Source organism: Ostrea edulis, chromosome 3, assembly GCF_947568905.1.
Source record: "Ostrea edulis chromosome 3, xbOstEdul1.1, whole genome shotgun sequence".
In the NCBI taxonomy this organism is placed as follows: Eukaryota; Metazoa; Mollusca; class Bivalvia; order Ostreida; family Ostreidae; genus Ostrea; species Ostrea edulis.
In genome coordinates, this window is record NC_079166.1 from 77780981 (window position 1) to 77798409 (window position 17429).

Here is a 17429-nt window from a genome sequence, read left to right on the forward strand (position 1 = left end):
CCTGACACATCTGAGGAATCCTATTTGAACTGTGTTTTGTATTCCCTAGTTAAGATAGATTGTGTGAAGATTCTGGAAATTTCGGAAAGACCTACATTTATTGCATTTCCTAATCAACCTGGTAAGGTGGGTTTTCTTGGGTTTGTTTTCACTCAATTACAGTCTTCCTTTAAAACCCGGAGTCTTGTCTAAATAGTAGGTATCACATTCTTAATTAGGATGGATAATTATGCCTTTATTACTCTCGATATTCACGACGAGTTATAACAAAACGTTGTAGCACGTTCCGCATATTTGAGAAACCTCACACAAAAATATGTAGGTCAATGCATGATAAAGCATATTGTTTTACTACGACTTTGATCATTCCTGTTCCAGTCAAGAAAATAAAGCCTCACAGTAAATCCAAGTCCCATTTTTTAACTTGTGTATTCTTCTTACACATACGACTTACAATATAATATAAATCGTGGAAACCTTGATATTTACCATGTTACTTCATATACAAGATATGTATGTATAAAATACACTATGACTGTAGATTCATTTTAGATTAAAGAAAGTAAAGGTGAACATGTTCACATACACCATGCTCCAACATTGCTTAGCAATGCCTCATACAATGAATGGTAATGATATGCATTACTACACGAACAGGACAGACAACCTCGACATTCTAAGTTCAATAGGGATATAACTCTTGCAAAAATATTGAATCAGAATTTTAGTGGAACCATGTACATCTACACAGTGTGTCCTTATGAACAACAAAGTTTCACGCAATTCTGTTGAGCAGTCTCAGAGGAGTTGTGCTGACAAGAACAGGACAGACGAATTCGAAATCCCAAGAACGAAAGAGCCATGACTTTCAGAAAAAAATATTGAATCAGAATTGTCTTGGGAATATGCACATCTACATAGTGTGTCCTTATTAACTACAAAGTTTCACGAAATTCTGTTGAGCCGTCTCAAAGGAGTTGCACCGAAAAAAGAGACAAACAGACTGATGGACGAGTCAAAAACATTATGCCCTCCGCAACTTTGTTGCGAAGAGTATAAATATGGAATGACAGACTGACACACAGACGTACTGAAAAATGGATGCACTGAAATACAGCGGCGTGATCTTGTCCATTACAAAAGAATGGATGAAAGTGTAAAAAATAACATCATGTTAACATTGACTTTCATATATCTTAATTAAATTTTACATTAACATTTTCCGTAAAGATCTGGGTTAGATAAGGTCTGCAGTACCCTTTGCTTGTCTTACGAGGTAACTAAACGGGCCGGTCTTTCAGATGAGATCGCAAAAATAAACTGAGGTCCCATGTCACAAAAGGTATGAGACGTTAAAGAACCCTCCTTGTCTAAAAGCCGAATGCGTCGATCATAGGCTTAAATTTTGCAGCCCTTCACCGCCAAAGATGATGTTTTCATATGAGTGAAAAATTTTCGAGGGCAATCTAAGTAAAATCAGATCCTAAGATAACCAGAAAAATCATCAAACAAATACGGTGAAAGTGCCATTAAAAACACTAGGTGCACAATTGTGGAATAAACTGCCACTGGAACTTCGAGAGCTTAAAGCACATGGGTCATTCCGCAAGACCATGAAAACACTCTTGTTCAAGCGTGAATATGCCCTGTGAATGTAAAATTCAGTGTAATATCAAGGATTTCATGCACCAGCTCTTGCAAACAGAACTTTGATCCACCATACGAATACCTGTATGCCTATCGTATCTTGTCAAGTATCAGTCAACCACTTTGTCATCTTACTACCATGTTTTATTCAAATTCCTGTCATTGTTTTATCATCTCCTTTATAGGTCTTTTATTAGTATATTATCATTGATTATTGGCACATTGTACAGCGCATAGAAACTATCTGTAATTTTGCGTTTTATAAATGAATAAAATAATAATAATAATAACTCGCAGTCGCTATTCAAAGTATACGGCGCGGATCTAAGAAGTCTGATATTAATTAGAGTGTTCTCGAGAGGGATTTTAAACAAAATACACTCGATGAATAACACATCATTTTAGGGATTTAATTTTCAATTTGTTGGTTTGATTATTATTTATTCTGTAACAGATGTCACCATGCTTATTCCGGTTGATCTCTGTTTTATATATATATATATATATATATGAAATAAATTATATGTATTTCATGTACATTGGACAGTGAACTATTGATCTTTGATCTTGTTGATCTTTCATGTATGTTATAATAGAGAGTGCGTGAATCGTAATACATTCATATTAAAGTGTTTTGCACTATGCAGAGCTAAAACATTAAAATTCATATTCCATTCATATCTAAGATGGTATATTAATACTAGTAGGTATTAAGAAGTTGCATGGATCAATAATAGTTTTTCTTCAAACAAATATACACAATGGATGTTACATTTTATATTGATGAATTGAACGTATCAATTTACGATAATACCGGAACTTGTGAGGTTATGTTGTTTTAATGACAAAACTAAGTAATGCAATCGTTCGCAATTTCCAATACCTTTTTTAAACGGACATTGCTTGTAATATTGAATTCGCCCATTTGTTGTACAGTTCAGCATAAAATTATCGTTATTTGCACCTTTTTAAATACAGTGTAGGTATTTATTTAGTAATATCATTTTAAAGTAAAAGTGATTGAATTATCACTCACACAACTTTGAGTATAAAAAGTTGATTACCTGATATTTCTGTTTTCCATACGCTGTAATCACCAAGTGCTCTCATCTTCTCCTCTAAGATAACACAAGATACAGTTACATCAGTTGTTTTATTTACTATATTTTGTTAAATGGACAACACTTTCTAGTATATGTATAAAACTACAATGAATAACAATAATACACCTGTACATCCACCATTCTCCATGTCAAATAATCAAAGCATCATCTTAAACACACATCAGAGAATTGCGATATATTTTAAAATTCGTAATCATACACGTAGTTCTCTATCACTATTCAATCTGAATGTTTGCACTATCTGCATATGTCCAGGATAAACTCCATACGGCTTCTATTACTATTTTTGTGAAAGTTTTGTGAATGGAAATCAATTGTACTAAACATGAATAGAATACAAGGAATATATATGAGCCGTCACGACAAAATCAGGTTTGTTGAGTTGAAACGACATGGTTGCCCTTTTGAGTTATTTTCCTAATGTATGATTATCCAAAAATATCAAATACATATTGATGATATAAAAAAAATAAGGAAGAAAAGGACAAAAATAGACCTATTAAACTGCATAGATCAATAGACCCCATGAACCCTAAAACAGATTCCATTGCACTATCTTACTTATCACAAGCTAGCATTCATGTTTCGTGGACTTTGTTATTACACACAGGATAATTTGGACTACATGGCTAATATCATTGTAAGGGGTGTTTATAAAAGCAGAGACGTGTAGCTTATTTGTGTTTGATAAATGAACATAAAGCAGTTACGATAGACACCATGCACAATTTCATTGTTTTGAATATAAGAAAAAAATCTTTCAATTTTCTATATTCTTAATAAACAAGAGGTCCAAGGTTCACATCCCCCACCCGAGTTACGTTGGTACTGTTGTTATTTAACAGTTGTGATTTTTAAAAGATGTTTGGAAATCAACATCCCCATTCAATCAGTTGACCCCGTATTGTGACCTCACAAAAGGTCACGGCATGGGCGGGCTTGAATTCACACAACATGGGATGCCTAAACACTGACATAGGACTTGCATGGCCTTGATGCTCTGAAGAAGGTCGGGCTCACTTGGTCAGGCATCATGGAATGAAATTGTCAAAATGAATGTGCATATCATGAGATCCAAATCATTCATTATACAAAAGTTATGAGCAAGGTTAAAGTTTCGGACATGCAGGAGGAAACAATACCCCTTGACTATGCATGGAGTTGTGGGGGTATATAAATCTTGAATATATACAACTTGAAAACATAAGCATTAGGGTATGATGCAGGATGCAGTGTGGCCCTGGTACTCTTGAAAGAAAAAAAAACGTTTAAACTAATGTCCTGTATATTTCCAAATACAACTTCGATCTGCTATTGTCCAACTCTACCCCAAGGGCCCTTTGAAATGAACTTTAAGCTACCGTAAAATACTTGCATACCAATTTGACTGATCATGACTCTATTGTTGTTGATATGGAGGGTGTAAAAGATACTCCTTATACATTTCCACGTAAAATTTGAATCCCTAGTGTGCATTCGAGGAGCCACAACTGAACAATGTTGAATTTGCACCACCTATGGATGCTAGCATATCAACATGTTTTTCTTCTGCTGTTTTGGGGAAGATTTTTTTAAAATTTTGTACCTATTATATCCGCATGTTAAACTTTAATCCCCTACTGTGACTCCATCCTACCTCCGGGGACAACAATTTCAACACATTTGAAAATACTTTTTAAAAGGAAAAAACTTTCATGTAAATTTCATTTTGTTTCTGGCCCAGCTGTTCTTTGAAAGAAAATTTCATTCGTTCTGGCCTAGCTGTTTTTTGGAAGAATATTTCTAAAGATGCCCCTCTATATTTACAGGTAAACCATTGATTTCCTATTGTGGTATCATCTTATCCCCTGGGATCATGATTTGGACAAACGTTAATTTCCACCGTATCAGGAAGTATTCATGCAGATTTAAACTTTAAAAGCCGGTGTTTTTAAACACACTCTATTTCTTATTCTTCTTGATAGTCTACCCTTTGAAAGGACACGGCGATTCATTTGAACATACTTGAACCCCCTTTACTAAAGTATATTTTCCAAATTTTGATTTCAATTGTCACAGCGGTTCTGGAGAAGATGAAGGTGTGAAAAGGGTTACAGACAGAAAAATGGACAGACGGACAGACAGACAAATGGTGATTAGAGAATTCAACCAGCCCAGGTGAAGTATATTGCAACCCAGCACAAGTTAAACGGGTATGCTGTTCTGCAGCGAAATTATGTATCATATCAGAGGAAAATGATTTAGCAGATGATATAAATCAGTTACTACTTGATTAGAATATAAAGCTGTCTCTCATTTCATTAAGTGATTCAAAATTACTAAGTTTAAAGTAAAGCGTTCGTATAATCCCGACAGTAGGACTGTGTCAGTGATGTAGTCATTCGTCAAAATAATATTTTACACTCGAATGTATTAATGGAACTCAAATATATGGCGAATTACATTAATTACATACCTTAGGCTTGAAAATGGAGACACATTTTACTTTTCGACCGCAAGAGCGTCTTAAATAAGTTTGTTATGTTTCAATATATTTAACACTTTCAAAGCAGTATAAGGCGTGCGAAATCAACAGCTTGACTTAAAAAGATTCAGGGAAAGGACAAATTATAGACAAGCGATATCTGGTGACATTCATTTCAATTTGCGATATATGTATCATTAACACTAACAGTGTTTTCATAGGAAGCACTTAGTAAGTTTGTTGAATCTGTGAAATATTAAAACATATTTAAATCATGAATGTAAATCTATATTGTAAATCAGAAACATTGTGTAAATAAAGATAGGTAATCAATATCTTTTTCACATTTAAATGTTCTAGACCAGAACCTTTACAAAAATGTTGCGGTTTGATATTAGAAAAGCCATAGGACAGCCGTCACTGACCATGCACACGGTATTTACAGAAAATAAACAGTGGTGATATCATACATGTGAGTTTCATTCTGAACGTAGATTAAACCCATTGGAATTAGTGGAAAATTTCTGAAGGTACATAGGGTATATATTTACAACACAAACACACATATAACTGTTTGATTTTGAGGGGTTAATATGCAAATATGTATATTTCATTACAGGATAATTCGCATAAACATCGGAAGCGCTTCAATTTTAAAAACTTACCATATCCTTAAATGAACGTATCTACATCATACACATGTAACTACTAACCCACCACCGAGATTAGACGTATGTTTGTATATATACAAGGGGCGTCCGTTGCGTGCCTAGAATAATAGACCCCTGGGTCGAGGCCTCTGCTGGTGGACTGTTAGTCCCAGACGGTGTCTATAGTCCAGTAGCTAAGTACTTCGTTGCTAGCTTGACAATACGGATGTATATTTAATTTCTGGGATAAAATTTAGAGATTCATTTCCAAATTAAGGAATATATCCCCCTCATGCATAGCTTTGATCCTTTTTTTGGCACTTTAGTTTTCATTTTTGCTCTTACAAGTTTTTTGTCATTTCGAATTTCCAAAATTTAGGCTCGAGCATCACTAAAGAGACATTATTTTTTCGAAATGCGCATCTGGTGCATCAAAACTGGTACCGTATACGTTTTGCATGCATGCATATCATTTGACAAATGTCTCAATATGTTGTAAATAAAACTAACACACCGGTATTTTTATCTCAAATTGGTAATAATGTAGTCAATCTAGCAAATCACCTCAAATTAATTGAAACAGAAACAAACTCGATGGAATTTAATAAACAAAAGCGTGGTTAACAACATACAAAAAATCGGACAAAATCGGACAAGGGAAATATTTCAAATTTAGACTTAAATGTTTTAGTAAACCATCGATATTTTGTGGTGTTTACGGCACGTCGTACACGTAAAGGGGAGTGACTTGACTATGACAGTCATCGGAATAAAGTTATACACGACGAATTAAAGTAAATGTAATAAAAACGCGATTAAACAGCTTAACAGTTGTATTAAAAAGGTGATTTTAAGACAGTCTATATACATACAATATTGTTCAGCATCTCATATTCTTTGCCGATTTTCATTCCCGGTGGAACTTTCGGAACAAAGCTTCAAAATATTGTGTTTGACCCTCTACTGAATTAATTTTAATTATGAAACACAATATTTACTTTAGAATTTATGAATAATCAATTATAAATGAAATCTTAAATGAATTAGTGTCAATTTACAAGAGGGAATTACATTTGTTTAAAAAAGAAAGTATGGAAAGCCATTCGGGTTAAAAGTTTCAGTTAATTTGTATCTTCATCATCTGAGCAAGCGTTTTGTATTAAAAACTTTTATAAGACTAAGTAAGGTAATTTTGCTTTTCTTTTTCAAATTCAGGTTTGGGGAGTCATTCATGGGTAATAATAATGATAATAAAACATCGATAATATGAATAATAAAAATCAATCTAAGTAAACACTTGCGCATAGTATCATGATTTGATGTAAAATCTAGTAGTTACTTTTGCTAATTAGTCTTGGGCTCACGACCTGCAGAGCCACATCTCCTAGCAGCATGCGACCAGCGCGCTAGACCGCCCGACCATCTATTCAAGAAAAAAAAAAATTTCGATGACGATGGAATTCTCTCCACTCTGGCACACGATCATTGAAAATGGAAATGGGATAGTTATTTATCGTACATTTTAGAAGATCATACAAAATGCACGTTGTGTTTGAAATGTCTTTATATAAAGGACAGAGATAACAACGAACTCTGAAATAAACATAACTGCCCTAAAGGACGAGATCAATGTCGGATGGAAATTTAAATTCCATTAGTTAAGGGGGGGGGGGGTGGTTAAAAACTCCCTTAAGTTTCTGTCATCCGACATTGATTACACTTTAGTGGGAAAAGGAAAACGACAAGGACTGTTGAATACCACATAATATTTAAAACATATTAATGAACATTTAATAGATTTAATGTACACTTTCATTTGTGAATAAACAGTAGAATAGGTATACAGAGGTATACAGAGTGTTATTTATAATCGTACGTTTCTTTTCTTGTTATTCGATTAGTTTCAACATTTGTTATATTAAGTTTTAAAGGGGGAGGGGGTCTTGGTGAAAACTATGTGAACTTAGTTTTTTGTGAGACATTGAACTTTTGATCTTGCCCCTAAGTAAAAAAAATATCGTTAAAACCAGACGTCTTTTTAGGAACGAAGTTTGTCCATCCTTGCCATTTCTACATGCATTAACAGGATGTGACACAACGTCAAGAATGTTCGGCATCTGAACGGGTCCTTTATACTTAAAAAACCAATGGAGTGTCAAAATGTAGACAAATCGCGAGCAAATTCTGTATATGATTAATTTTTAAATGCAGGCAGGCTACTGACAAACAGGTTGATGGTGCAGCTGTTTCAACAGTGAGTCTCGTTTAAAGTCAGCATGTCGCAAATTCTATAGTCGTTACAACAATCTACTTTGCCAATACAACCTATCATTGGGTCAAATCTGTCTGACTTGTTTCATACCGATTGTTAGGCCATTTGGCACAATGATATTGAATAAGGGTAACTCCGTTTGCCTGATCAAGATATAGAGCTCACGGAGGGTGTAACCTGCCAAGAGGGGGTACTTATTCTTCATAGGCTTCTGGTATATCCAGGGGTTCGTGTTTGCCCACCTCTCTATTTTGTATTGCTTATAGGAGTTACGAGATTGATCACTGTTTGTTATCTTCACCTTCCTAAATGAGGATTATATAGAGATAAATATATCTTCTGGTGTCGATGTCATATCAACTTTATACGATGGAATTGTCCAACACAATATCATTTTTACAAGTTCAGTCATTTCCACTAACTACAGCTGCAGAAGAGGAGCACCGAGTGGACTAAAGAAATGATTAATTTGGATCCTACGAAATGGGGCTTATCACTGCTTTCAGCAATTATTTTATCCGTTAAAACTAAATTACAATTAGTCGCGCCAGATAAACTTTTGAACGTTATTCGCTTTAAATGCAAGGCAAATTGTGACACTAACCGTTGTACTTGTAAAAACATGGACTAAACGGTACTGCAATTACTCAACTGATCACTTATATGATTATCAGGCACGTAGCAACAATGACTCTGCCCCCTTTTATCATTATATGCAAAGTTGATGAATTTTTTACGTACAGAGGTCGATTGTTAGACAGATTAGTTACCCTCCCTCCTCTTTTTTAAAAAAAATAGCATTGTCGTGAACTGTACACAGAAGAAGTATAAAATTGAACTGAAAGAACGACCTCCCCCACACACACCATCAACGATTTTTTTTTTATAAATTTGGATTAAAATTTACTTGTCAATTTTCAGGCAATATTGTGAAATTATCTTCACCTCTCCCCCATTTCTTTTTTACGATGCTGCGTGGCTGATTCACTTTGCTTTTAATTACATGTGTCCATTGTTTTTAAAACATATTGCTTCTGAAATTCTCGTTATTAATTGCACAATAATTTGGATAGAACTAAACATCAAATACGGCTATACCCCCCCCTCCCCCCCTCTTTCCCAAACTCTAGAATTTGACGAAGTGCACGTATTAAAGATTTCTTTATAAACTCGAAGAAACTGAACCCTGTTTCGTCATAGATGTAGTGCAAACTGTTAAAACTCAGCTTAATAAAAAATTTGGTAACATAAGCTGTACTATACACTGTTTGTTTTAAAATACTACATGTATTTATGTGAAACATAGTACCAGGATGGTAAGCGCGCCTCCAACTTCCGATGCAAAGGGAGTAACTGCAAAAATATAGGTCATCTTTAACAGACCATTTTTGAAAGAGCACTTGTTTTGTGTTAACAGTTTATTTTAATGTATAAATCTTCATGTGGTAACTCATATATGCCTAATGGAGAGGGGAAAGTATTTTCTTCCAAAATCCAGTTTTTAACGATTTTTGTTGGAAAATGAAGATTTCAGCCCAAAATTCGGAAAGGGAAAATAAAATTTGGTGCAGAAAAGGTTAGTTGTGATTTCAACGTTTTATTCTTAAATTCATGAGAGCAATGCCATATCTTCTATAAAACAGTTATTTCCTATCATTTCCAGTTTTTCAGTATTTTTGTTTTACAAAAAGGTAGGTTTTCCTACCTAAAATGGTATTTTTCATATATATTGCATATAATCTATATATCTTACTTGATGAGCAGTTTTTAAAATAAATCCTAGCCTCAATGTTTTATTGGTAGCCTCAAATGTATAAAAATATGTGGATTTTCTTCTTAAAATTTCAATCTTTAACAATTATATTCAAAAAAGCAAGATTTTACCAGAACATTACAGTCAAGGAAAGAATATATTCTGCTGTAAAAAATATTAATCGAACATTTCCAGGTTGAAATTTGAAACTAATTTTTACTGTATGTTACATGAAATGGACGTTTTCTTCGATTTCCAGTTTTTAACGATTTTCATGAAAAAAAAAAACAACATCATTTTACCCCAAAATTCCAATTTTCCCATTGAAATACAAAAGCCGATTTTTAATATGATGTTTGCCTGTGTTTTCTTGCACGAATAATCAAAATTTCATTTCTGTTGCAATTAGTTTGAGGTTTTGCTCATATATGAGCTAGATTGACTAGACTACAAATGTATTAACTCAGCAAATTGGAAATTCATAAACACATTTGCGTAACGAATTAAAAACAATTGTAAAATAGGCTATTTAACTACATGCATCTGTTTGTCTATCATGCTCACTTAAATGTGAATAATCCCTGAAAAAGCAGAAGATATAATTCAATTCGTACTGACAAAGCCAGCTTGAATTTTAGGTATTGATACATGCATGTATATAATTAGCCCCCCAAAAATCAGCAAGAATATATCAAGCTTTTTTCGTAGTTGTGATTTCGTCAGGTCGGCACATCTTGTATTTTAAGCAATATCAACAGAGAAGCATACTAAAGATAATACATGCAATTGACAGAATCAACATTATGTTATTCATATTCAACATAAATGAAAACCTGACCAAGTAAGGCAGCGCCTTATCAAGGAGACGTAAGAATACACAAACCTCCAGGATAAGCTTGAAAAAAATGTGATGCAACTACCAAAGTATAATCCCGAACACAAACACAGAGACCAACACACATCAGATAAAGGGGATCAAGTGTCTAGGAAGAGTACGCATCCCCTGTTGACCGGTCATATCTGCCGTTAACCCTCTATCTTGATCAGGTAAATGGAGTAACCCGTAGTCAAAATTAGTACTATGTACAGAACGATCCGTTCAACCTAACTCCATCATGTATTTGCAATTAAGGTAACTCCATACTCGCAGTTTTATCTGATACAAGTTTGAAAAATGTATTTATTTCCATTCATTAGAGTTAAAACTAACAAATTATCAAATAAAACACATATGTCATCACTTTTTAAGATACGAAACGTACATAAACAGAATCATATATCACAGTCAGAAAATGGCAATTTTCCTTACACAGCGTTATCAAAATTTCATAGAAACTGGTTATGACGATATAGTAGCATCCATAACAATTTCATGAAACTGTATCTTCACAAAAATATACAAAATGTCTGTAAAAAATAAAGGAAATCTATCGCATAATAGACTTGATAAAGAAATCAATAGAAACAGAGATATTGCCCTTGGATTCAATATTTTAAAACGTATAATTGATTATTCATCTATATCTTAGACTTTTAAAATAGTTTATTTTTAACAAGATTTTTTACAATAACTTTCGGAAAAGACTCCAACAAAATTTATGTTTCTATCACGCATAAATGTAAATAAATCATTGATTTTGCAAAATCTGATGACATCACAGGAGGGTGGAATTACTTTAACATTATCTTAACGACTATACGATTTGCGGAATACAGACTCCAATCCAGACTGTTGAAACATCAGCATATTTGTCATACATCTGCGTCGATTTGAAAAATAAGCAGCTTTGTCCAAATATATATTTTGTATTGCTTATAGAAGTTATCAGATTGATCACTGTTCGTTATCTTTACCTTGCATCAACAACAACAACAACAACAACAAATAGATATATGAAATAAAAGAATTTCCACGACATGCCTTGTAAATAAGAATAATTCTATACACATGTAGTTTTAGATTTTTAAAGCATACATATTAAAAAAGAAACAAAGCGAAACTCTGTTTTCCATAGGAATGTACATTGTAAAGTCCATATGGCATGTCTACCAAACTAACGACTTGCAGAACTAGAAAACTGTAGTCGCCTAGCAGTATTCTTTTGCAGTGTTCTGTGTGTTCTGATTACGAGCTGTGTCAGTGCGAGTTGGAAATCGACCTATTTGTACCTTCTCTTACCGGCTCGTAACAACGTTTTTTTTTTTTTTTCAAAGTGGGAGAGGGCGGAGGCAAACATGTTTTGTGTAAAATTCTTGACAAGAAAATGAAAGAGGAGGTTGCCCAAACTCGTGGGGGAGGAGTGTACATCAATTAAAACGAACTCAAATTTCCTCAAAACAAAACATTGATATAATGATTAGTGTATATGTGTGTCCTTGGGATCGTCCTTTGTTAAATTACTTAAAGGAAGTGAACATAAAAAAAAATATTTGTTGCATAATAATCTTAAAAAACCTCCTGAAACTGAAGAGTGTTGCCTAAATCTAATTTGCTTGTTTCTATTACGACGTTTGATCAAATGCTGTCTAACGTGTTTCATACAAATTGTTTCGTCAATCTTGGTACACTGATTTTGATTACAGATAATTCCGTTTACCTGGTCAAAATTTAGGGCTCACGGCGGGTGTGACCGGTCAACAGGGGATGCTTACTCCTCCTAGGAATCTGATCCCACCTCTGGTGTGTCCAAGGGTTCATGTTTGCCCAACTATCTATTTTTCATTGTTTATAGGAGTTATGAGATTGATCACTGTTCGTTATCTTCACCTCTCATCAATTAAACAATCTACGTTAAATGTTTATGGAGGTCATCCATTATTTACCAGTATGCATTCGTGCTCTGACGTGGATGAGACACATTGCTGTTGACTGGGTCACTGTTATACAGCAGAAGAAGTTTATGGATTCATATTGGAATTGATAGATAACATTTTGGAGCAAAAAGAATTGAAGTCAAATTTAATTGCAATACAATGAGAAAAAGAAGAAAACACTCCCACGAAATATTTCCAGCTCCTCCAACTTCTAAATTTACTCAGAAGCTCTGTATATTTCAAGATTCCAATTCAATTACTTCTACTAAATTTTTAAAATATTTGGGAATCATTTAGGTACGTGTCTGTGTCATAAAAGTACTGCAATATAGGCATGCATAATAATATATATATATATTATACTAACTGATGTACATGGACCACAGATAAATTTTGGAGATGCAATTTACAATTATATTTTTTATTTACATTTTGAAAAATACTATAGCAGTCTGTTGTTTTAAGAAATCCTTCATATTTGCATTGTTCTTTAGCAAATGCAACCTTATTTTATGTCACAACACATAAGGGTATGCTTTTCCCCCCAAGAAGCTGACCGCGTCTGACCTAGTTGATAAACTGTCTGTAGGCCATATATCTTGATTGCATGTCTGCAACAGAATTGCTACTATATTCTATCACGTGTGTCTAATTGGAAATGTTTACACACAAATGCCATGCTGTGCTTAGATTTTAATACATGTGAATAGAGAAGGTATTTTTCATTACTTGTTTCATAAGTTCTTATCCAAGTCCTCTGAGACCCTTCCTCTCTGGATACATAAATCCATGGATAAATGTAAGTTGTATCAATTATAACAGGACTTCGACACACCGTGTTGAAATATGAGCTTGGAGAACTGCACTTCATGTGTATATATATTTAATCTGACACAAAATGTTCAAACTCATGACAACAAAGACACCCCTTGAATGCACATACATATATTTACAATTTCCACAAGTACACCAATCAAATAAAATTCCTCTCTCGCTAAAATCAACTGCTGGTGAAAAAGTATTATTCTGAGAAACAATTTCTTCCTCAGTAACAACAGGTTCAAACTGATATCCCATATCTAATTCACTTTCTGATGATGGCATTTCAACGTTGATGCTTACAATGTGCCAAAAATGCGCAATGTGTCCTACTGACGTCAGCATCAGTGGATGCTCAGCGATAATCCAGCAAAAAGGTAATGATATTTTCAATATTGCAGCTCCCAAGGATTGAAAAGATTAGTTAATCTTTGTGAAATATCTCCCTACTGAAGAACGGTACATCTCAGTGATTTTTAGAATTCATTATATACATCAACATGACAAATCGAAATCCTTTCTCATATTTTCATGTTCACTTCCTTTAAGCTTACATTCTTCTCCTTCGCTACTACTATCTCAGAAAAAAGTGGGTAGAGTCACCTAATATACATATGTGCAGCGTAGTGCCATGAATTAGTCAATTCTCACGTTTTGCACTAATAATAATAATGATAGCCTTTAACACAAATTAGCATATATCTAGTTTCCATTGTTGTCCTGCATTAAAACATATATATACAAACATAAAATTAACATTTAAAATTAGTATCTAAACTATATATTTCATTGAAACAATCCTTCGTTTGAACTATTGTTCTGAAATAATGTTTGCTCTAACTTTATGACGCCTAAACAATTATTACAAAACATTTGGACATAACTTATTTTCATGATTTCTGAAACTTTTACCAACAATTGTAGAAATATGACAGATGGAAGTTTATTATCAACTTTTAGCATTATATTTCCTGCTATAACTTTTTGGAAGAGTGGAACAAAAACCTTGAGTGTGATGTTCTTAGAGTCATATAACACAGGTACATGTATGGCTATTTATGGGGGGAAAGACACTTGTAGGTACAAACTGCAGATATTTGCGCCGTTAATGATGAAAACGTTGCTACCAATTGAATCTTGATAAGTTTATGAAAGTGGCTGTTTTCAATCAATTATATGGTAGAATGAATAGAAGTTGACTCATTCATGACAATGTGCTTTATTTTTATTTGAATATGAAAATAACGGAAAATGGTCTTTGTCAAAAAAATACCCCCGATTCTACGTGCCTGCTCTCAGAAAGACCACTTTTCGTCATGATAAGAATGTATAATGATGTTCGCTGCGTTGGTCAGAAAATGTAAGATATACTCCCACCAGTGTTTGCTGGTTTGACCAATTGAATACGACTACATAGATGATGCTAATGTTTCTAGAGGGAAAAATATCGGTCTTACCGAAATCCGATAGCATATCTTAACTGCCACGATATCTGCAATTCGACCAAAATTAATTTGAAACCTGAATTCTAAAACTTAGATGTCCTATACAATTATTTCTCTGATGTTTTAAAAATCGGATAAAAACAGCGGGTACATAAATTTCTTTTTTATTAAAACTTGAAATTTTGAATCAAAAAAAGAATAACTGCATAGATATTTTATGAAACAAACACCCAGTGTTTAACAATATTTGATGAAATAATAAACAATTAAAAATCAAGTTAGATATCGTTTGAATGTCCTCGTGTTTGTTATAACATATTGATGTTGCATATCGTTTTATTCGTTGGAAAATGTACGTTCTCATCTTTGGTATAACATTTCCTGTTCGTGATTTCGGGTTTTTGAAATACAACTTTTACGGGAATTGTCCCATCGAAGCAGGAATAGCTTTTCTATAAACACTACTTGAAACTTGGCCAGATTGCATAACACCCCCTCTCTAACTAATATTTCAGGAAAGTTAAAACTTTAGCTTGATTCATTCTTATTACTTTCGTGCACTGGAAAGCGAACATGTCCATTGGAAATGCATGTATTTCTATTTTCTTTGATACCTATATTTCATTGAAATATGAAAGCTAATCCGGGTTAGAAAATGCGAGAGAGAAGAAGAATTAATCTGTAGCCATGCTTTAACAAGTAGTGGCTACGAATTAATAATCCTGGCCACGAGTTAGTAAATGGTGGCCGCGGATCAGTATATCGTGGCTACTAATAAACAAGTCGGGGCCACGAGTTAACAAGACTTCTCCCCTCGCGGGAACGCCCACGTATCACAGGTATGTCTCCCAATTCTGTGTCTTTGCTACTGTCATAAATACCAAATAAATCCGTCAAATCACTCATTTTTGTCTTACATATATTGTTGATATTTTCTTATCATCTTGATAAGAAAATATCAACAATTGTCGCTGTAGCAACAAAAATACACAGTAAAAACAAATGCACATATAAATTGCGTCAATATGTGTTACAGCTAGGAAATGATTAAAGAGTTAAGATGTGTGATTGTGAGGATCGGGGTTTAAGAAAGATATTCAAAGATTAAGAACATATGGAATATCCATCAGCGGTGTTCTTTATTTCGAGTTCAATGGGATATAGCAATTCGACATATGAATGGGGAAAAGCGGGAGCAATATACCCCCGCAGGACGGAAACAGTGAAATTGTCCTCATTATTTTTGATTGGTTGTACACTGTTCAATGTCCCGCTGCAGAATCTTTAACTCATGTGAAGACTTCATCATATAGAGCTGCAAAATTTAGGCTTATGTTCGGCGCTCACGGCCTTTGAACGAGGGGTCTTGATCTTGTCACACCGGCTGTGAGACCTCAGTTTTTGTGGTCTCATCCAAATGATCGCCCCATTTAGTCGCCTCTTACGACAAACCAAACAAAGGGTACTGTGGACATATTCTAACGTGGATCCACACGGGACTGTGCATTGAAGAGTAAACATCTTCTTGACAAAAAAACCTCTATATATTCTGCAATATAACATTACTCAATTTATTTTATATGCTTGATATACAATGTAAGTTCTGATTTTTTTCCATGACATACTGTAATTTCCTAAATATACGCGAGCAATTCATTATCGCGTAATTTCGCGAGAAACATCACCTGCGAAAAAATATATCTCGCTTTGATTTTTGTATTGCTAAAATACATGCAAAAATATTTGATCAACGGAACACTCGCCAATTTATTTTCTCGCGATTTGACGTCAATGAGTCATTTCGCGATAGTAAGTACTCGCGTAAAATAAAGAATCTACAGAATCTAATCAATATAGATGGGCCACAGTGACATACATCTTTATTTAACAAAATTATATCCATACACCGACACGCAGATAAAGGGAAAGCAATGGACTGATGATTCCTTTATAACATTTCCTAGTTTGATATAGTGGTCTATGTGACAGAACAGCTAACAGGAAACAACTAAGCTGATACTGTTAAAAACATGTAAAATGTATAGATGAACGGTGAAGATAACGAACAGTGGTCAATCTCATAACTCCTACAACCAATACAAAATAGATAGTTGGGCAAACATGGACAACGGACACACCAAAGGTGGGATCAGGTGCCTAGAAGAAGTAAACATCCCATGTCGACCGGTCACACCCGCCGTGAGCCCCTATATCCTGATCAGGTGAACGGAGCTATCAGCAGTCAAAATCAGTGTACCAAGAACTGCTTAACAATCGACATAAAACACGTCAGACAGCATTTGACACAATGATAGGTTGTATTGACGAACAACATCGTGATAGCGACCATAGCATTTGCAAAATGCTGACTTCAATCGAGACTGTTGTAGATCCATAACTTTTTTGAACGTTGAAGAATCTCAAAGAAAATGACATATGTG

General features: G+C 34.2%; 1 protein-coding gene across 3 annotated transcripts in view; it reads right to left on the minus strand.

Annotated features, from left to right (window-relative positions):
- The window catches only part of LOC125676215 (uncharacterized), a 144847-nt gene that overhangs the window by 98958 nt on the left and 28460 nt on the right, over positions 1 to 17429 (minus strand). For all 3 annotated transcript variants that reach the window (XM_056159040.1, XM_056159042.1, XM_056159041.1), the window contains exon 11: positions 2712 to 2765. In XM_056159040.1, the coding sequence (XP_056015015.1) occupies positions 2712 to 2765 (54 nt within the window). The remainder of the gene's footprint in view (positions 1 to 2711; positions 2766 to 17429) is intronic.